The following is a 22,370-nucleotide window of genomic DNA, read 5'->3' as shown; positions in this document are numbered from 1 at the left end:
CCCCTCTGAAAAATAGAGGTGGGAGTGTCCCCAGTGGTGGATGGAGGGAAAGGGGACCAATAGATGGTGTGGAGTCCCTTTTACACTCTAAAGGGACCGTTCGAATGCAAAGACCAGGGCAGTGAGAATCCAGAGCAAGGCGGGCCAATGGGGGGCTGCCGGCATGAAGCCACCAAGGGTGGTGCAGAGCCAGCCGGGCAGGAATCACTGTCCTTGCCCTTGTGGAGCTTTAATCTACTGTGAGTGTTGGGGTGAGAGAGACAGTAAGCAAACAAGCAGGCACTTAAAGAAGCAAGGTGATGGTGCTCTGGTGAGGTACACATCTGGGAGGGTGAGTGGGGGTGGACCTGCTGAGGTGGCCTCACCAAGCAGAGACCTGAGGACAATGAGAGAGAAAGGCATGTGGGTATCTGGGGAAGAGGGTCCAGGCCGAGGAAAGAGCAAGGGCAAAGGTTGCAAGGTCGGGGCATTTTTGGTGAGTATATCTGTTAGCTAGTGCTGTGTAACAGCCACCCCAGCACCTAGTAGCTTAAAATAGCAGCTGTTTATTTTTACTGGCTGGACCTAGCAGTGCAGTTTTTCTGGTAGCTGGGCTTACTCAACTGCCTGAGGTCAGCGGCCAGGCCGGCTGGGGTGGGGGGCTTCAGATAGCCTCCACTGGGGTGAGTGTTCTTGGCTCCCGGCCCCCAGCAGGCCTTACCCAGCTTGTGCTCGTGGCCGCTGGACAAGCTTCCAGGAGAGCAAGTCTGGGCTTGGAACAGGCACGGTCACTTCGGACATGTTTTGTCAACATATAAGATTCAAGGGGAGGGCAAATCGATCCAATTTTTGATAGCAGGTGCTGCAAAGATTGCGGCCACGTTTGCAATTTACTATAATCCCACACATTGTAGGTGAGAAGCCAGGGCTCAGAGAGAAAAAGGCACAAGTGACTCTCCCAAGGCCATGTGACCATGGAGATTCCAACCCAGCCTGTGTAATGTCGTGGTTGGTGCCTTTTCTCATGCAAACTGCCTCTTGCCCCCCAAGTTCCTTAAACTGATTTTTAATGTCCCCCAAATTACATGTTAAGTCACTGAGTGGCAGGATGGAGAGGTGAGACACCCACACAGCCTTCCAGCCTTTCCTTCTGCACAAGTGTGGGTCCCCCACCCCACCCCAAACACACTCACTCTCTCCCTTCCTCTCTCGCAAGTACTTTTTCAGGGGGTGGCTTTATTTGAGACTTTATTTTTTAGAGCAGTTTTAGGCTTAGAGGAAAAGTGAGGGAAGGTAATGAGGTGGCTGGTGTCTTCTCCATCCCACGTGGGAATAAAGAAGAAAAGAGTGGCCACAAGCAGGTCCAATCTCTATGAGGGTCGGAGAATCTGGAGATATTTACCTTTTTTATTATAAGTAATCAGAACAGGCTTATGGAATAATGACACTGCCAGTGACACCTTGGAGGCCAGATTTAGGTGGAACTTAAACCCCAGAGTGAGGATTCAGACGGCAGGTAATAGGGAGCCGTTGAGGGTTTGAGCAGGGAAGTGGCCACGTGCGAGGAAGGGCAGGTGTCCATGGCTGGGCAGGGGAGGGGTCTGCAATTCTAGGCAAAGGAAGTGGGAGTGCTGGGCCAGGGATACACCCGTGTGAGGGGAGTGGAGCCTGGGGTGGCTGGGGTGGGGGGACACGGGAGCTGCCAGCAAGCCCGTTAGGGGCCGTCTGGTGAGCGAAAGGGATGGGCAGGAGATGCAGCCCTCACGGAAGGTGAGACCCGGGTCAGGAGGGGGTGGGCGGGGTGACAGGTGCTGGCTTTTGCTTCCCCAGCTGCTCCCTCCTCTGGGAGGAACCCCCCCCATCCCAGGAGCCTCTCCCCTACTCCCAGCCCTGCCCTCCTGCTAGGGCTGCCCCCATGCCTGGTGAGGCTGAAGCCCTGAGGTCCGGCCTGGGTGAGCTTCTCCCCTGACCTGGGCAGGCCGATGGGGGACGGCCCTGGGACTTGGAGGACCAGCTCCTCGTCTGTTAGAGCTGCCGGGTGGAGGTGGGCAGTGTGGCGCTGCAGAGCTATCCCTGAGGCTGTGGCTCCAGCACCCGTGTCCGTGCTGCTGTGGGGCCTCCGGGGGTCGTGGTCAGTCACACTTGCCATGGCCAGTGCCAGGAGAGAGGGCCAGGGGCTGGGGGCCGAGGACAGGCAGGGACTCCTTCCTGGGCTGGAGGCAGAGGTTGAGACCCCCGTGGCCCAGAGGAGTCATCTGTACAATCTGGGTGGGGGGAGGGAAAGACGTTCCCAGTCAAAGGGTGGAAGCGGCTGGCTGTTCCCGGGGGCTAGGAGAGGTGAAGCCAGGGCTCCCCTCCCTCCCTCACTGCCCCTCACCCGCCTTGCAGCCAAAGGAAGCCGTGCCCACCTTTCCCGCTCTGGGCCTCGACTTACTCTTCTGCGAAATGGGTCTAACCGGCCTCATGCCTGAACCGGCATCAGAATCACCAGGGAAGGTGCTAAAAATGCACAGTCCCAGGCTTCACCTCTGAGTGTATGGAGGGGCCCGGGGGGCCCAGGAATGTGCATTTTTACCCAGCTCCCCAGGGGCCTCTGATGAGAGCCCTGTACCCACACATTGAGAAGCTCCCCTGACCCTGAGAATGCTGGTAGGCCTTTTGGACCCGGGACCCATGAAGCACCCGCTGAAGCAGGACTGTGTTTACCCAGGACCTTCTAGGCCTGGCACTCATCCTAGACCAGGGACAGCCCCTTGGGCTACGCCTTTGCCCCTGGTGTGGCTCCCATCCTGGCCACTGACCCCAAGTCCCCCAGGAGCATCAGCTGAAAGACATCGAGGACGTGTGTGAGGGCCCCTCTCCAACGCCCTGGAGAGAGGACCTCAGTGGCCTGGGGATCCTGAGAGCTCTCTCCAGGGGACCCTTTCTAAGCCAGGCTCCCTCTGCAGCCTCAGCCTCCTGGCCTTGTGCTGCTCTTCGCCTTGGTCAATATTTATTCCTCAAACAGGCTGGTATTTACTTAAAGGGCGGCAGCAGACATGGCAGCCCTCGCCTCCTAGCCCTCTGCTTCCCTGTCCTTCCTTGGGGGCTCCCCCTTCTCTGCGAGCAGGCTCCCTGGGCCCAGCATGGCTTTCCCAGGTCACTTGACTCCACCTCGAACCTGTCCTCTGGCTCCACACATGTCGGGTCTGGTCCACGGGCCTAGAACTGAGGTCCCGAGAATATTCTAAATGTCCCAAACTGCTCCTGGCTGCAACACGGGCTCCTGATCCCAGTTCGAACAAGCCACGTAGAGGTTGTGGTGAAAGGACGTGTTGTCTGAAACAGTTTTGCACGTTATTTTCCAGGAAATCAGCTCCTGGCCTTGGCGGATGCCGTGCACGGGCCTGGGAGACCCCAGTGGGGAGCCCAGAGCTGCGAATGCTGTTGATGAATGTGTGACCGGCCCTCGGACAGGCCACCAAACATTTTTTCTGCCAAGTTTATTCAGATGCGATCCTGCAATTTTTGCCTCCTCTGAACCTGGGGGGCGCGTTGCAGAGAGAAAAGGCCTTGGCTCTTACCTCCCCACTCACACGCGGCAGAATATTTTGAGGTCTGTCGTCCCAGTTTTGAGCATTGCTCAGATCAGCACAGGTGTGGCGATTGTTCCTTTTCTAAGAAGGACATTGCTGGCAAACTGGACATTGGCTGCTGTTTTCTAAACTTTTCATTTTGAACTACATTTCAAAAAGTAGGAGTAAAACGTAGTAAGTATAGTATTAAAGTTGCAAAAACAGTACAGAAAGTTTCCTGTCCTCTTCTCCCAACTTCCCCAAACTTACAAACCCGCAGCCTAGCGATCAAAGCCAGGAGGTTAGCTCTCGTCGTAACACCCTTAATCCAACCCAAGACCCTGCGTGAACCTCACCAGCTTTTCCACGAACGTCCTTCTTGGCTCCAGAAGAATGCATCCAGGGTCCCGCCCGTGCATTTAGTTGTTCTGCATCTCTGCTGCTTTGCTATCAGCAACAGTCCCTAAGTTGTTCCTTGTCTGCCCAGACCCAGATACCCGCGAGGAGTGTTGACCGACACCCCTGAGCCCAGGCTTTGTGGGGTCCTCATGTCTGGGTGGAGGGCATACATCTGGCAAGGGCACCGCTGCCGTGGAGCTTCGGACCTGGGGCCACGGGGTCACGATGCTGGTTTGTGCAGCGATGCCTGGCTCTCTGGTCAAGTGGTCCTGAGTGGTTATATTCACCTCCCATCCCCACCCCCAGCCCCATCGACAGACATCTCAGGAGAAATTCCTTGAGGCCGTGCAGATGCCTTTTCTCCTTAAACCTTTCAAGATTCTAGCCTCCATCAGATCTTGTCTGCAGCATCACTTCTTTGGCTTCCCCTCCCTCCCTCCCTCCCTCCCTCCCTCCTTCCTTCCACATGTATTGATTGGATTTCCACTGTAAGAAAGAGCTGTCCCAGGACCTACTGTATAGCATAGGGAACTCTACTCAATACTCTGTAATGGCCTATGTGGGAAAAGAATCTACAAAAGAGTGGATATATGTATATATATATATATATATATATATATATATATATATATAACTGATTCACTTTGCTGTATACCTGAAACTAACGCAACATTGTAAATCAACTATACCCCAATAAAAATTAAAAAATTAAAAAAGAGGGCTTCCCTGGTGGCGCAGTGGTTGAGAGTCTGCCTGCCGATGCAGGGGACACGGGTTCGTGCCCCAGTCCGGGAAGATCCCACATGCCGCGGAGCGGCTAGACCCGTGAGCCATGGCTGCTGAGCCTGCGCGTCCGGAGCCTGTGCTCCGCAACGGGAGAGGCCACAACAGTGAGAGGCCCGCGTACGGCAAAAAAAAAAAAAAAAAAAAAAAAAAATTAAAAAAGAAAGAGCTGTCCCTTCTGCTCCGACTTATTTAATCAAATACTTATTTATATCTGTGTGGACTTAGGGATATTTTATTCTGTGGGTGATAATCTGATACTATCATTTTTTATTTTATTGTTCACATTTCTCAGCCCTGGCTGCTGGGAGCTCCTTCAGGGCCCCTGTACCCTTTGGACCAGCCCCGTGTTTTCTGGTTCCCCTCGGTTTTCTAGGATTTGCTGCCGCCCTCACTCGGCTAATTATTAGATATTCTCCTTGGGTTCTGTGGGCTATTGAGGCCACAGGTCACATCTTCTTTTTGAATCAATTATGGGCCAGATTATACCTAACATATATCTTAGTTGTTTGGTGTGTCGGCACAGCTGGGTCTTTGCAGAAATCCCCACCATCTGGAGGTTGGAAGTCGTGATTGTTGTGTCGGGATCCATTCAAACCAGGTAGGACCTAGTTTGGCTCCAAATGGTTGTCTTTGATGGTTTCTGTTCCTTCTACCTTAGAGTCCCCCCAGGGAGCCCCTAGGGTTCAAAAGCTGGAGAACACCCAAGTCATGCTGACCAGGAGCTCCCTTTGCGTGGCAGACAGGAAGTGCCAAGATATCATGATGATAACCTTGACCTTTGTCTACGAGCTTTGACTGAGCTTACCAACAACTGAGAATGTTGTTGGAAGGGAGGTCCTTCATTTGGGTCCCTCAGAAGCTGACCTTGTTATAACGATTCAAGGGCAAGGGCTTTCTGTGGGAAGTGATCTCGGGGGTGTGGGGAGGTGAGACAGGGAGAGAAGGGCAGCCATTGCTGTATTATTATTGTATTATTGTATAATCAAGCAAATCATCACCATGAGCAACTGGACTTCAGTCCTGCTGGAGAGCCTGGGAGGCAGTGTGGAATTCATACCTGAGTTCTCCGGCCCCTCAGGAGCAGGGGTGCTTATATACCGATTCCCATTAGTTTGGGTTGATGGCTGCTCCTGGGCGTGTTCATTCTCTAGTTCCTCTAAGGATGCAGGCAGAGCAGGCTATGGTGGCTGGAGAAAGTCCTCAGGCAAAGTTGTGCCCGGAAATGGTGAGGGTCTACAGGTTACGGGCAGGACACCCACAGCATCCACTCCAGGCATAGCCCCATTTTACAGGTGAAGAAACTGAGGTACAGAGAAGCTAAGTGACTTATCTGGGGTCTAGAAACAGTACTGAGAGCTGGCGCTTGAAGATATGAATTTGGATGAGGACAGTTCTAAGTCTCCACCGAACACCCTGGAGCCTTCTCCCTTTGCCCCTGCTTCTCACGGCAGGTTCCTCCTCTGCAGCCCTCTTGCTAGCCAGGAAACTGCCTCCCAGGCTGGGCAGGGTGTGTGTTTGTGATGGTTCCGCCTAGTGTCTTGGTAGTTGCAGGTTCGATGTTTGAGTTGGTTGGGGAAAAGCCCCTGCATTATTTCAGGAGGCTTGAGTTATGTCAACCCCTCCAATAAACAGTGTTAAAAGATTAGGTGAATAGAAGAAACGCCTGGCTTCTTATTGACTTAGACTGTCGGGCTGATGGATAGTCCACTGTCTCTCTGGCCCCAGGCAGCCCCTCTGACGGCTCCAGAAGAGGGAACCGAGTCACGCTTTGTGTGTCCCAGCTCTGCACTGTTCCCCCGGCCCTCCTGACCTCCTGCATCTAGTTCCTGTTTCATGTTCTCACTACTCCTCCGGCCCCTCCTGTATTCCCAGCCTGTTCTCCTGGTGAACTCTTGGGCCTGGGCTTTCGTTCTGAGTCGGGAGGGAGGGGACCTGGGCTTTGCCAATAAATATCTGTGGATGTGGGGCCCGGGTGCAGCCCCCGCCTCCATTACCCACAGGAGGAAATTTAAAGAGGAAATTACCCTCGCCTGGTCCCCCTCCTAGGACTGCCTAGGGCTTCAAAGCAGATGAGGTGACAAAAGGGTTGTCACAACCCAGGGCCTGGCTGACTTCCTGGCCTCCAAGGAACAGAAAGAGACAATAACCATATAAAAAGAAGCTCTGGGACTTCTCTGGTGGTCCAGTAGTTAAGAGTCTGCCTTCCAATGCAGGGCATGTGGGTTCGATCCCTGGTCAGGGAACTAAGATCCCACATGCCCTTGGGGCAGTTAAGCCCACGCACCACAACTACTGAGCCCGTGGGCCACAAGTAGAGAGAAGCCCATGTGCTGCAACAAGGAGCCTACCCGCTGCAGTGGAGGATCCCAACGAAGAACCCGTGGTGGCAACTAAGACCCGACACAGCCAAAAATAAAATAATTAAATAAATATTTAAAAAAAAAAACAATCTAAAAAGAAGCTCCACCTCACTGGTTTTCAGGAACATATGAATTAAAAATACTAGTGAAGGGGCTTCCCTGGTGGCACAGTGGTTAAGAATCCGCCTGCCAATGCAGGGGACACAGGTTCGATCCCTGGTCCGGGAAGATCCCACATGCTGCAGAGCAACTAAGCCCGTGAGCCACAACTGCTGAAGCCTGCGTTCTACAACTACTGAAGCCCGCGCACCTACAGCCCGGGCTCCGCAACAACAGAAGCCACCGCAATGAGAAGCCTGCGTACCGCAATGAACAGTAGCCCCTACTCGCCGCATCTAGAGAAAGCCCGCGCACAGCAGTGAAGACCCAGCGCAGAAAAAATAAATAAATAAATAAATTCTTAAAAAAAAATACTAGTGAATTAAAGAGGCAAGTTGAGACTACCTATTGCAATAAAAAAATTTCCACATCCTATAACCCAGAGAATCACGTCTTTGAATCTGTGGGACAGAGACCCTTGAGCAGGAGGGTAAGGTCTTGGGTGTGCGTGAGGTTGTTCACAAAAGCAGGGCTTCTCAGCGGTCCTGGGCTAGCTCTAGCCTTTATTTCCAATCTGTCACAAACTCATACATTTTTACTTTTACAGTAAAAATGAATCACTAGAGAAAGTTTTAAAAATGAAAGGCTTACAAAATACAAGCCCGTGATTTTTATTGTGAGATTTGACATAACATCACTGCCAAATTGCTCTAAAAGTTTCTTAGTATTTACCACTCCCTCCCAACCCCTGCCTCACAACTCGGGGCCAGCCCTGGTTGCTGGATCACAGACTCTGAGTCATGATGCTCAGCTGTGCTGCTTGCAAAACAAACTGGAAAGAGCTTAAATACTTATCAATAGAAGAATGACTATATAAACATGTTATGTCCATAGCATAAAACCCGTGTAGTAGTAAGAAATAAAGATGGCAGATTTATAAGACCTGACGTGCAAAGGTGGCTGAGACATGCTATTGAGTAGAAAAAGGATATACAGTTTTCTGAAGTGTTAAATGTAAAAAAGAAAATCTGCAATAAAACAATGCTCTATGTTTTCTATGGGCTTGTGAATATGTATGAAAATGTATAGAAAAGGGACTGGAAACGCATCCCTCTGGTACAGGCACACCTCGTTTTGTCGCACTTCACGTGATTGCACTTTGCAGATATTGCATGTTTTACAATATTCATAAAAATTCAAGGTTTGTGCCAACCCCACATTGAGCAAGTCTATCGGTGCCACTTTTCCAACAGCATTTGCTCACCTCGTGTCTCTGTGTCACATTTTGGTAATTCTGGCAATATTTCAAACTTTTTCATTATTATCATATTTGTGATGGTGATCTGTGATCAGTGACCTTTGATGTTACTATTGCAAAAAGATCATGACTCCTTGAAGTCTCAGATGAGAGTTATTTTTTAGCAAGAAAGTACTTTTTAATTAAGGTGTGTACATTGTTTTTTGGACTTAATGCCATCACACACTTAATAGACTCCAGTAGAGTGTAAACATAGCTTTATGAGCACTGGGAAACCAAAAAGTTCATCTGACTTGCTTTCTTTTATTTATTTATTTATTTGCGGTACGCGGGCCTCTCACTGCTGTGGCCTCTCCCGTTGCGGAGCACAGGCTCCGGACGCGCAGGCTCAGCGGCCATGGCCCACGGGCCCAGCCGCTCCGCAGCATGTGGGATCCTCCCAGACCGGGGCACGAACCCATGTCCCCTGCATCGGCAGGCGGACTCTCAACCACTGCACCACCAGGGAAGCCCCTGACTTGCTTTATTGCCGTAGCCTGGAACCGAACCTGGAAGGTCTGCCTGTATTGGGAATGCTGGGTAAAGGCAGAATCTTTTGTAAGGGCTTAATTTTTATGAAAAGAATGCATCCAAATATTACTCGTATAATTAAAAAACATGACATCTAGGCATGTTGATCTAAGACAGGCAAGTTACACTGGAAAGTGAATTTTCCAGACTCCGCCCCACCTCCCAATCGAGGGATAAAGCACTCACTCTGCCATGCAGGTGAAATGTGGACTAGACAACAGTAAGAGTCAGGTGTGAACTCCTGTGAAGAAGGCACAGTTGCAGACTGAGAGGCTGGGAGGGGACTGGCTTGTTGGTTGTACATGAGCCTTTTGTGAGGTGGCAGAGGAGAGAATTTAGATTTTAGGTTCAAACACAGAGTAAAATTCTAGCACCTGACGTCTGAGTTGAGGGTAGACCGAGCACAGGTAGTGTCGGCTCCTTCCTGAATCCAAGTGACAGTAAAGGGAGAGAAACCCTACAGAGACAAGAAGCTGGAGGGGCTGAGCAGCCAGGACACAGGGATCCATAGTGGCCGGCAGTGGGGAAGTGGAAAGTGCTGACACCAAAGGACCCCAGAGACACTTCTGTTTTCTCCTTCTCTGGGTTCTTCCACCCTAGAGTCCTGACATTCGTGATGATTTACATTTATATGAATCTTTCAATAGGAAAATCACTTCCTTTCATTCTGGTCATTTTGTTGTATAATTTCCTTGATAATCTCCTGCCCCACTGTTTTTCTCTGTTCTTTTGTCTGGAACTCATCTTAGCTGGATGTCAGACCACCTGGATGAATGCTGTATTTTTCTTACATTTTCTTTCCTAGTTTCCAGGTTATCATGTTTTGTTGCCATTCTACTTTTGGAAAATGTCATTGACTTTATCTCCTAATAATTCAACTGGAATTTTTTCAATTAAACTTTATTTTGAGATAATTGTGGACGCACATGTAGTTGGAAGAAGTAATACAGAGTGATCCTGTGTACATGGGGAGGGCTCTCATGTTGAGCTGTTATAGCCACACCCACTTGCCTCCTGCAGCCATTTCCTCCTTTTATATATATATTTATTTATTTATTTTTGGCTGCGTTGGGTCTTTGTTCTGCGCGCAGGCTTTCTCTAGTTGTGGCGAGCAGGGGGCTACTCTTTGTTGCGGTGCGCGGGCTTCTCATTGTGGTGGCTTCTGTTGTTGCAGAGCACGGGCTGTAGGTGCACGGGCTCAGTAGCTGTGCACGCGGGCTTAGCTGCTCCGTGGCATGTGGGATCTTCCCGGACCAGGGATCGAACCCGTGTCCCCTGCATTGGCAGGCAGGTTATTAACCACTGAGCCACCAGGGAAGCCCAGCCATTCCCTCCTTAATCCATTTCTATAATTTTGCCATTTCAACAATGGAATCATAAATGGAATCACACAATGTGTAATCTTTTGCAATTGGCTTTTGAAAAAATTTTTGTTTTTTTTTTAATATTTTATTTTTATTGGAGTATAGTTGATTTACAATTTGTTATATAGGTGTATAGCAAAGTGATTCAGTTATACATATATTCATTCTTCTTTAGATTTCCTTTTGCAATTGGCTTTTTTTTTTCACTCAGCATAATTTTCTGGAGATTCATCCTGGTTACGGCTTGTATCAATAGTTTGTTCCTGTTTATCGCTGAGCAGTAGTCCATGGTATGGATGTACTACTGTTGCTTTAACTATTTGCCCCTTAAAGAAATTTGGGTTGTTTCCAGTTTTTGGCTATTACAAATAAGGCTGCTATAAACATTCATGTACTAGTTTATGTCTGAACATAAGTTTCCATTTCTCTGAGATAATTTACCCACAGTGCAATTTCTGGCTCATATGGGAGTTGCATGTTTAGATTTTCCAAGACCCAGTTGGGCTGTTCCATTTCACATTCCCTCCAACAATGTAGGAGGGATTCATTTACTCCACATCCTTGCCAGCATTTGGTGTTGTCACTATTATTATTTTAGACTTCTGATAAATGTGTACTGATATCTCATAGCGGTTTCAAACCGTGTTTCCCTGATGGCTGATAACATTGAGCATCTTTTCAACTGCTTACGTGCTATCCGTATGTCCTCTTCAGAAATCTCTCTTCATGTCTTTTGCCCATTTTCTAATTGTATTGTTTGTTTTTCTTATTGTTGAGTTTTGAGAGTTCTTTATATACACAAAATAATAGTTCTTTGTTGGATACATGGTTTGCAAATATTTTTTCCCCACTCTGTGCCTTGTCTTTCTACCTTTTAACAGGATCTTTCATAGAGCAAAAGTTTTTAACTTTGATGTTCGATTTACTGATTTTTCCTTTTATGAATAGCACTTTTAGTATCAAGTATAAGCCCTAGATCCTAGAGATTTTCTCCTATGCATATTTCTAAAAGTTTTATAGTTTCACATTTTACATTTAAGTCAGCAATCCATTTGGAGTTAGTTTTTGTATTAAATGTGGGGTTTAGGTTGATGATAATTTTTTTTTGCCTGTGGATGTCTAATTGCTCCTGTAGGAAAGGCTCTCTTTCCTTCATTGAACTGCTTTGGCACCTTCGTAAAAAATCAGTTGGGCAAGTCTGTGTGCATTTATTTTTGAATGTTCTACTCTGTTCCATTGGTCTATATGTATATTCCTCTGCCAATACCATACATCCTTGATAATTGCAGGCTTAACAGCAAGTCTTGAAATCTGATAGGCTGATTCCTCTCTTTTTATTTATCTTTCTCATGACTCTTTTAGCTATGCTAGTTTCTTTGCCTTTCAGTATAAATTTTAAAAGAATCTTGTCTGTATCTAAAAAAAAAAAGCCCTTTTCTGGGAATTTGGTAGGGTTTGCTTTAAACCTGTATATCAATTTGTCAAGAACTGACGTCTTAGCTATGCTGGGTATTCTAATCCATCATCATACTATGTCCCTCCATTTATTTAGATCTGCTTTCGTTTCTTTCACTTGCATGTTGTCACTTTAGCATACAGATCTCGAACAAGTTTTGTTAGATGTGTACTCTTGAGTATTTCCTTTTCTTTTTGTGCAATTGTAAATGGTATTGTATTTTTAATTTTGGTGTCCACTGTTCATTACTAGAACATGGAAATACAATGGATTTTTATATGTTTAACTTGTGTCCTGAGATCTTGTTGAGCTCACTTATTAGTTCTAGAATTGTTTTCTCAGATTCCTTGGGATTTTCTACATAGACAGTCATGTTCTCTGCAAACAGGAACAATTTTTTTCTTCCAGTCATATGCATTTTACTCCTTCCTACTTTTTTTGTTTCTTTTGTTTTCGTATTTGCCTTATTGCACTGACTAGAACTTACAGCACGATGCTGAATACAAGTTGTGAGAGCCTTTACTTGCCCTTTTTCCTGCTCTTATGGGGCAAACATTCAGTCTTTTGCCGTTAAGTATATCATTAGTGGTAGATTTTTTGGGTAGATTCCTTTTTCAAGTTAAGTTCCTCTCTATTTCTATTTTTCTAAGAGCTTTTTTTTTAAAATCATAAATGGGTGTTGAATTTTGTCAAATGCTTTTTTCCTCATTGATTGATATGATTATGTGATTTTTCTTCTTAAGACTGTCAGTATGGTGGATTGCATTGATAGATTTTTAAAATATTGAACCAAACTTGCATTCAAATATTTCATTGTTTGAACTAAATCTTACTTGGTCAATATGTATGATTCATTTTATATATGACTGACTTTTCTTGCTAATACTTTGTTAAGGGTTTTTGCATCTATGTTCATTAGGGATATTGGTCTCTAGTTTTCTTTTCTGTACTATCTTTGTCTGGTTTTGGTGTCAGGATAATACTAGCTTCATAAAATGAGTTGGGAAGTACTCCCTACTTTTCTGTTTTCTGGAAGACATTGTATAAAATTGGTGTTAAGCCTTCCTTAAATATTTTATAAAATTATCCAGTGAAAACATCTAGGCCTGGGAATTTCTTCTTTTTCTTCTTCTTTTTTTTTTTTCTGGCCATGCCGCACGGCATGCAGAATCTTAGCTCCCCGACCCGGGATTGAACCCATGCCCCCTGCAGTGGAAGCACAGAGTCCTAACCACTGGACCACCAGGGAATTCCTGTCTACTTAATTTTTTGAGGGACTGCCATACTGTTTTCCACAGCGGCTGTGCCTTTTTACATTCCCACCAGCCACCTCATTTCAGTGAGGAGGTAGAAGCTATCAGATCCAAACAGACTCACCCTCCCTGCCTCAGACTATGTTCATTCATTCACACCACCTTCTGCGTCTCCTTGTTTGCTACAACCAAGGAGACGTACCTGCTGCCAGTCAGGTATGTCTATCCCTTCATCTGTTTCCACCCTCCCCATCCCCCGGCCCCGCACCCCACCTCTGGCCAATTTAAGGATGTTATGACCTCCTTCACTGAGCCAGTTTCCCTCCCCGTCATCATCCTGATCTACTGCGTCATTTACATCTGCATTCAAGTCGATGGAGTATTTTCCATCTTTCAAAAACTCTCCCTTGAGAAGCTCACATCATCTATGTGGTATTCCTGCCAAAAATGTTTAACCTGAATCCAGTCATGAGGAAACAATCAGATAAATCCAGTATGGGGACAGGCAACGTGACAACTGGCCTGAACTCTTCAAGCATGTCAGTGCCCTGAAAGACAAGAAAAAGGCCAGGGACTGTTTCCGATTAAAGTATGGAAACCTGACAACAAAAGGGAAGGAGTGAACCTCAATTGGATCCAGGACCAGGAAATAGAAAGCAGCTATAAAGGCCGTGTCTGGACTTCTGGGGAAACGTAAATATGGTCTGTCTGCTAGATGATGTTACCGATTCAATGTTAAATTTCTTTGGGTGGGATGTGGCATTGAGGTCATGTAGGAGAATGGCCTTGTTCCTAGGAAAGGCATGCTGTGGTATTTAGGAGTATCTGCAACTTTATTTCCAGTGATTCACCCCAAAATGAATATGTGTGTGTGTGTGGAAAGTAAATGCGGCAGAATGTTAACAAATGATGACTTTAGGTGAAGGGTGAAGAGCTGTGCGTTGTACTCTTCCTTCAACTTTCTGCAGGTTTGAAGTTTTTCACAATAATATGTTGAGCAGAAGAGAATCAATCCTTTATCCATATCTGCCTGTAGCTGCACCCAGTTGATCCAACCTTCTGGATAGAGTCTTGACACTCAGCTTGCACACCCTCCCGCCCATTCTTCCATCGGTCCTTGGTCCATATCTGCCTGTAGCTGCACCCAGTTGATCCAACCTTCTGGATAGAGTCACTGACACTCAAGCTTCCACTCCCCACCCTGCTCTGTCCATTCATCCCTTGGTCCATCCCAGTGGGCTTCTGCCCATCATCACACTGGAGTTGCCTCGTCCAGGTCCTGACCGCCTCCGTGCTGCCCACCCTATGGGCCGCGTCCCACCCGGGAGGCTACTTCCTTCTCCAAATCCTCTTGTCTCTCAGCCTCGGTGACACCTGCCTCTTCTGGTTTCCCTTCTGCCTCGCTGGAGTCTTCTTGTGCTTCCTTACTTGCTCCCTTTGCTCTACCCAATCTCTAAAGTCTGGGTTCCTAGGAGCTCCGGCTCTTTCTTCTTTAAATCTCTCTTCAGGTGATTCATTGATTCCTATGGACTTAAAAACTGAATTTGTTCTAATGATGCCCAAATATACCTCCAGTCTGGATCTTTCCTACCACTTGACAGCTCTTTTTTTTTTTTTTTAACTCATTCTCTTGGTTTTTTAAAATTAATTAATATTTTATTGAGGTATAGTTGATCTACAATGTTGTGTTAATTTCTGTTGCACAAAGTGCTTCATTTATACATACATATATATATATATATATACATTCTATTTTTAAAATATTCTTTTCCATTATGCTTTATCGTAGGATATTGAATATAGTTCTCTGTGCTATACAGCAGGACTTTTTTTTTCTTTTTTCTGCAGTACGCAGGCCTCTCACTGTTGTGGCCTCTCCCGTTAAGGAGCACAGGCTCCGGACGCGCAGGCTCAGCGGCCATGGCTCACGGGCCCAGCCGCTCCGCGGCACGTGGGATCCTCCCGGACCGGGGCACGAACCCGTGTCCCCTGCATCGGCAGGCGGACTCCCAACCACTGCGCCACCAGGGAAGCCCCCTTTGTCTAACCTTTCCTTGCAGGCCAGCCCTGCGTGTCTAGTTTGCTCAGGGCCCCGTAAGTTTCCACTAAAGTCCAGCAGGGCCGTCTCCGAGGCTCTGAGCAGGCCTGGCTCCGGGGGTGCAGGGCTGCGCCGGCAGCACTCAACCCCAGGTGCTTGGGAGCTGTTGGAGGACAACTCCAGGGAGTGAGTCCATTGAGAGCTCTGGGAGGGGCTGCAGCCCGCTTGGCTGGAAAGGGACACATCCCTTTTGGTGCTAGGTGAGCAGTAAGGATGGAAACTGTTGCCAAGGGCCTGGGGACTGTGACTGTGTTTGAGACGCTGTTCTGTTAAACCCCCAGGGGATGTGGTCATGGTATTTCATGTAAGCTTTTGATGTTCAGCCATGCTTCTGTCAAGTGTGGTCACCAAGACCTTTGATTGCTTTTACCCTTTTATTGAGGCATAATCTACACACGGTAAAATGCACAAATCTTAGGTGGACAGTTTGATGAATTTTTACCTGTGTCTACACCCATGTGACCACCACCCAGATCAGCACAGAGGACATTCCATCATCCAGTGAGTCACCTCAAGCCCTCTTCCCAGTCACCACCTCCCACCGCCCCAGCAGGCAGCCGCTGTCTGACCCCAGCGCCATGGATGAGGACTTTTTTTTTTAATTTGGTTGTGTTGTGCTGGGTCTTAGTTGCAGCTCGCGGGCTCCTTAGTTGTGGCATGTGAACTCTTAGTTGCGGCATGCATATGGGATCTAGTTCCTTGACCAGGGATCGAACCCAGGTCCCCTGCATTGGGAGCGCAGAGTCTTAACTACTGCGCCTCCAGGGAAGTCCCCCCGGTGAGTTTTGCCTGTCGAACTCCATATGAACTTAGTGACACGGGATGTGCTCGTTTGTGTCTGGTTTCTTTCCCTGAACATTGTTTTTGAGATTCATCCATATTATCGCATGTAAGAGCAGTTCGGTCATTTCCCTTCGGTGCCGTAAGTGATATTTCTCCATTCTTCCACTGATGGGCACTTGGGTTATGTTTAGGATCTGGGTATTCGCAGTTCAGCTGTGATGTGCATTTCTGGACATGGCCTTTGTGGTGCACGAACACCCTCCTTTCCTTTGGGTTTATCCCCAGGAGTGGAACTGCTTGGTTGTATGTTAAGTGTATGTTTAACTTTAATTATTATTATTTTGTTAAAAAAATTTATTTAGTTGCTCTGGGTCTTAGTTGCAGCAGGCAGTCTCCTCAGTTACAGCATGCGAACTCTTAGTTGCGGTATGGGGGATTTAGTTCCCTGATCAGGGATTGAACCCGGGCCCCCTGCATTGGGAGCACGGAGTCTTATCCACTGCGCCACCAAGGAAGTCCCTGTTTAACTTGAACAGAAATTGCCCGACAGTTCTCTGCAGTGCTTGGACCAATCCACACTCCCACTGACAGTGTGTGCTACTCCCCAACCTCACCCACCCTGGACATTTCCAGAGGTTTGGCTTTAGCCATTCTGGTGAGGGTGCAGTCACAGCACTCGTAGTTTTAATTTGTATTTCCCTGTAACCATTGTTGTTGGGCATCTTTTCATGTTTCCCAGCCATTCGGATAGTCCCCTGTCCAAGTCGTTTGCACATTGGGTATGGGTATCTGAGACCTTTTAATTAAGGTAAAAGTGTCGTGAAATAGTGCCTTACTTATGCCAGGAATTGAGAGGGGGCTCAAGTGGGCTTGTGAAGAGGAGGATGAGATAGAAGGGCCCTTTGTAATGAGTCTGCCCCCGGCCCCGGAAGCTCACCGATCTGTCTCCCCAGCACCTGGAACAGGACCACGCACAAGGCTGGAACCCAGTGAAACTCATCAAATAGGGGGACCATCCTTTGTTTTTTGACGGAGGGCGGGCTGTTTTGGATCTTGCAATAAATGATATTCTCCATTCTCCACTCTTCCATCCCCGTGAAGCTAGGCCAGACCCCGTGTCCCCTCCAGTTCTGGACAGCGACCTATAAGCAGCCTTAGGCCACCAGATCGTTAATACAGCCCTGACTCAGACCTGTTGATCGGCTTGCTTGGATCCCATGAAAAGCCTCCCCAATAACTGGGGGTCCTCTGCAGGGCCCTGGGATTGCATCACTATCTATACTCCAATTTCTTCACGGTCAAGATTTGCATCCAATAGCCCAGGGCTCCCAGCACCTGGAACCCCAGAAGAGACGTCAGAGACCACAGGCTGCCCTCCCCAGCCCAGGTCTTTGTGGAGCATTTGCTCGGACCAGGGTGCTTTCCAGATTGGGGATGAGCTTTGGCTGCGTTGTGTTCTTTTGTGCGCAGGGCTCAGATAAGCAGCCGCCAGCTCATTTCCTTTGCCACCTGGCTCCCATGCGGCCGAGTCTGTATTTGTGAACTGAATGGATAAATGAATGGTTTGGGATTTGATTCATCTCCCGATCAGGCAGGCGATCTTTCATTCCTGCCACCTTGGGCCAAAGGAAAAACCAGGAATGTCTTTTCATGTTTTACCAGAGACTCAAAAATTTTGACATCTCGTTCTTGATGATTTCATAAAGTCCTAACCACCCTTGATTATTAAACACTCTCGTGTCAGCTAAGTGTCTGAAATAGTAAATCCTGTTTCTCCACTGGCTTCTTAATATAAAGGATGGGGGCTTCCCTGGTGGCGCAGTGGTTAAGAATCTGCCTGCCAATGCAGGGGACAAGTGTTTGAGCCCTGGTCCAGGAAGATCCCACATGCCGCGGAGCAACTGAGCCCATGCGCCACAACTACTGAGTCTGTGCTCTAGAGCCCGTGAGCCACAACTACTGAAGCCCTCGTGCCTAGAGCCTGTGCTCCACAACAAGAGAAGCCACCGCAATGAGAAGCCCACGCACTGCAACGAAGAGTAGCCCCCGCTCACCGCAACTAGAGAAAGCCTGCGCGCAGCAACGAAGACCCAATGCAGCCAAAAATAGATAAATAAATAAATAAAATTAAAAACAAAAAAGAAGGATGTGTCCAATTGGGGAAAAAATGATAAAAGGATTAAATAATCAGTGGTGCAGTTCTGGAATCCTCAGAATCAATCAATCAATCAATTATTTAAGTGACTAATTTTTTTTTAATATCAAGACCAAGCTTTATTAGGAAGTTACATAATCATCACATCAGAATATCAAAGGCAGAAACCTATATGCCCATTTTGATAAATGACTGGAAAATTCGTGCCATTTACTGGTTTTAGATTTTTAGAAATTAAGTAACATTTATTATGTATCTTCTTGGTGTCAGGCATTGTGTTAGGCATGAGGTATATGATACTGGAGATTTCAGTCTGGCGATGGATGGATTCTCTGCCTGAGGGTCTGCTCCTGGAGTCTCATCCCTGATCCTATCCAGATATGGAATTTCTCCCACACTTGTGTATTCCCTGATACCTCAGTGATGGCTGTTCCACCCCAGCCTCTGGCCTGTTTCCAGTGTCTGATTGTGCTAGGTTGTAATCCCATGTGTTGCCAGTAGGGGCCTCCCTTCTAACACCTGATGTTTCATGGCTGAAAACGTTGGCTTCTATTTGACAAGTGAGAAGGTAAAAGGTAAAAGGTAAAAGCATGCTATGTGGGTTTGAAGTTTCATTTCTTTACTTTTTTAAAGTTAACTTGGAATGAAGAGTGACCATGGGTAGTGAAGGGCATGTAAAATTTTTCGGACTAGGGCTGTTCAACAGAACTTTTGGAAATTTGCTCTACAATCTGTCCTATGCGATTTCAGTAGCCACCAGCCACGTGAAACTGTTGAGTGCTTGACACGTGGCTAGTGTGACTGAGAAACTGAATTTTAAATGTTATTTAATTTTAATTTATACGTAAATAGCCACACATGCCCAAGGGTCACAGCTTTAGAATAATTTTTGTTTCTGTCATTTCAGCAAAGGAGAAACCAGAGAGGAAACACAGGAAGAGCACAGTGGCCAGTTAAGGCTCCTGCTCTCCGGGTGAGGGTTCTGCTTCAGGTTAGTTTATTGTCAAGACGGTGGTGCTAGAGAGATTTGGGAGTCAGTTCTGCCCTTGCCACTTAACAGCTGCTGTGGTTTGGGGCAAGCAAGTTCATCTCTCGTAGCCACAGTTCCTTCATCTGTAAATTGGGGCTAATAATAAATACCGACCTCAGGACTCTTGTGAAGAGCCGGTGAAGTGCAGCCTCAGGGCAGCGCCCGCAGACAGTTAAGTGCAGCCCCTGCAGGCAACGATGACGGTGCGGTGGCGACAGACACCTAGCTCTGAGCTGGGCTCCCTGCTCAGGGTCCCTAAAGGGGCTGCATCAGGGTGAGGACACAGTCCAAGGTCAAGAACGTTAAGTGACTGGGCTAGCCAGGAGTCTCCTAGGAGTCAGGCAGCTGTGTCAACTTCATTCTCTGGTGGTCAAATCAAAGGGCAGACCAGGGGGCTCCTGGGGTGTTCACCCCCACCTGTGCTTTCTGGACGGTTAACCCCTACAGGGCCTCTGCCCACCCCCTTCCTCTCATCCTGGTCCAGCAGACTGGTGGCCTCTGCCTGTCTGGGTTATGTTAACCATCTTTTACGAGAGGGCTTTTTGGGTCATACTGATGGGGGTCCTCCCCAGATGCAGCCACTCCATCCTGAGTCCTGAGTGCTCGGGGCCCTAACACACGTGTATGTGTGTGAGATGGTGGGGATTTCCTTTAGAGCAGCGTGGCTTGGAAATCGAGAAAGCTGGTTTAATATGCAGATTCTGAATCAGGAGCTCTGGGGGGCCTGGGAGTCTGCAGTTCTAACAGGCTCTCAGGTGGTGCCGCCTCGCTGATCCCAGCGCCACACACAATAGGGAGATTCTCATCAGTGGTTCCCAAAGTCTTGTCCTGAGGGGCAGCAGGCGCATCCCCTGACAAGTGACTTGTTAGGAATGCAGGTTCTCGGGCCCCATCCAGACCGACTGAATCAGAAACCCTGGCGTGGAACCCAGCAATCTGCGCTTTATCAGGCCTCACTGGAGACTCAGATGCAGCTCAAGTTTGGGAACCGCCGTCCTCAGTCACTGGTTCTCAAACGTGGCTGCTCTTTGGAATCACCTGTTTCCAGTTGATTGTTTTTCTGTATTTTTTGATTTGTTTTCAATTGTTTCTTTTATTTTTATATGTAGAAATCAGCGTGATGGCGGTCTAATTTCCTGGGGAGTTTAAACAAGTCAGTTGCTTGGGCCCCAACCCCGGAGATTCTGGTTTGATTGTCCTGGAATGCAGCCGGGGTGGGGGTGGGGTCTTAATTGTTGTCTTTCTGGGTGGGCTGTAGGGTCGATTTTTTAAAGTCTTGGCTACTCAATGGAATTACCTAGAGAGCTTTCCAAGCACAGGTGCTTGGGTTCCCCCACCAGAGATTCTAATCTAGGGTGTTTCCTCAGCGTGGAGTTTTTAGGGCTTCCGAGGGTGAGAACCACTGCTGTGATGGAGAGAATCCAGGATCCGCCGTGGAGGGGAATTCCTGCTCTGCAGCAGGGTAGGGAAAGGCCTTTTTGTCTTCATTAGCGAAAGGGATCCTGAGACAGTCCCAAATGGAAATTCTGACAGTCAGTGGGGAATTGTGGGTGAGAGAGGGATGAGCCCCCAGACAGGAGGAAGAGGTTCTCGTCAGAGAACTAAAGGCACAGACACGGAAAGGACAGCCCCAGGGGCCAACGGGCCTGCGGTGCCTGAGGTTTGTGGGATTTTTTTCCCTTTTAATTTCAACATAATTTCAGGCTTATAGAAAAATCACAAGAATAGAACAAAGAACTTGTTTTTTACTCTTCGCCCACATTCTGTGTGTGTGTGTGTGTGTGTGTGTGTGTGTGTGTTGGTTTTGTTTTTTCTGAGTCATATGAGAATAAGTTGCAGATAGGATACCCTTTACCTCCCAAAGCTTCAGCTGTATAATTCCAAAAAATACAAAAACCATTCTCTTCTAGAACTACAGTGCGTTTACCCCACTCAGGAAACTTCTATCAATCCAGTGATGTAATATCAGGCCTTATTCAGATTCAGATTTCACCAATTGTCCCAATACCTTCCTTTTAAACAAAAGGATATCCAGGATCACGGGATCACAAGTTGCCTGTGGTTGTGTCTCCTCCAGTCTGGAGCTGTTCCTCAGGCTTTCTTTGTCTTTCACAACACTGACAGTTGTTTTTTTTTAAGATATATATATATTTTTAATGCTTTTCTTTTTCTTTCTTTTTTTTTTTCCCCGGTACGCGGGCCTCTCACTGCTGTGGCTTCTCCCGTTGCGGAGCACAGGCTCTAGACGCGCAGGCTCAGCGGCCATGGCTCACGGGCCCAGCTGCTCCGCGGCATGTGGGATCTTCCTGGACCGGGGCACGAACCCGTGTCCCCTGCATCGGCAGGCGGACTCTCAACCACTGCGCCACCAGGGAAGCCCTAATGCTTTTCTTTTTTAAAAAATTTATTTATTTTATGTATTTATTTTTGGCTGCATTGGGTCTTCGTTGCGGTGCACGGTCTTCTCCTTGCAGTGGCTTCTCTCATTGCAGAGCACAGGTTCTAGGCATGCGGGCTTCAGTAGTTGTGGCACGTGGGCTCAGTAGTTGTGGCTCATGGGCTGTAGAGCGCAGGCTCAGTAGTTGTGGCGCACGGGCTTAGTTGCTCCGTGACATGTGGGAATCTTCCTGGACCAGGGCCCGAACCCGTGTCCCCTGCATTGGCAGGCAGATTCTTAACCACTTCACCACCAGGGAAGTCCTGTTTTTTATTAAATCAACAACTCTTGTTAGATTTGTGAAAGAAGTGAGGCCACAGGGCAAACTGCTGCCCCCGCATCGGAGGCACCAACAGATAAGTGCAGAGAATCACGGCTCTAGGAGCAGAAAGCTACACAGGAACCAGGGCTGGGGAAGGGAACCAGAACAGAAATTGACGAATTGCGGGGAGGGGCGGGGTGCTCAGTGTAGACCAGGCTGAGTTGAAACTCCAGAGGGGGCCCAGTGGGAGAGGGGTCCTCACCTGTTTGTGAATTACCTCCAGAAGCCCAATCTGCTCTAAGAAGTGAATATTGGGGGAAAACTTCCCTTGTGCTTCCAGCTGGGGAGGAGGAAAGGAGCCATTTTCATCACTGACAGTTTTGAAGAGTGAGAGCCGGTTATGCTATAGACTGTCCCTCAGTTTGGGTCTGTCTGATGTTTCCTCCTATATTAGGGACGGGGTGGCACGTTCTTAGTGCATCGTATCAGAACGTGAGGGTAATTTCTTGGTTTGGGAGATTGTAAAG

General features: G+C 47.8%; 1 protein-coding gene across 7 annotated transcripts in view; it reads left to right on the top strand.

Moving 5' to 3' along the window:
- SNX5 (sorting nexin 5) overlaps window positions 1-19,150 on the top strand; it is a 50,289-nt gene extending 31,139 nt beyond the window's left edge. For 3 of the 7 annotated variants that reach the window (XM_027118278.1, XM_027118277.1, XM_027118279.1), the window contains one exon: window positions 3,327-4,514. In XM_027118278.1, the coding sequence (XP_026974079.1) occupies window positions 3,327-3,683 (357 nt within the window). In that variant the 3' untranslated portion in view covers window positions 3,684-4,514. Of the gene's footprint in view, window positions 1-3,326; window positions 4,515-19,021 lie in introns of those variants that run through there. The other 4 variants (XM_027118270.1, XM_027118269.1, XM_027118271.1 and 1 more) reach the window with 3 other exon arrangements.
- Window positions 19,151-22,370: the final 3,220 nt, after the last annotated feature.

This window comes from Aethalodelphis obliquidens, unplaced genomic scaffold (assembly GCF_003676395.1).
Source record: "Aethalodelphis obliquidens isolate GAN/ISIS:26980383/991018 unplaced genomic scaffold, ASM367639v1 scaffold18, whole genome shotgun sequence".
Lineage (NCBI taxonomy): Eukaryota > Metazoa > Chordata > Mammalia > Artiodactyla > Delphinidae > Aethalodelphis > Aethalodelphis obliquidens.
Note: the sequence above shows the minus strand (reverse complement) of the source record. Positions and strands in the feature narration are given on the sequence as shown.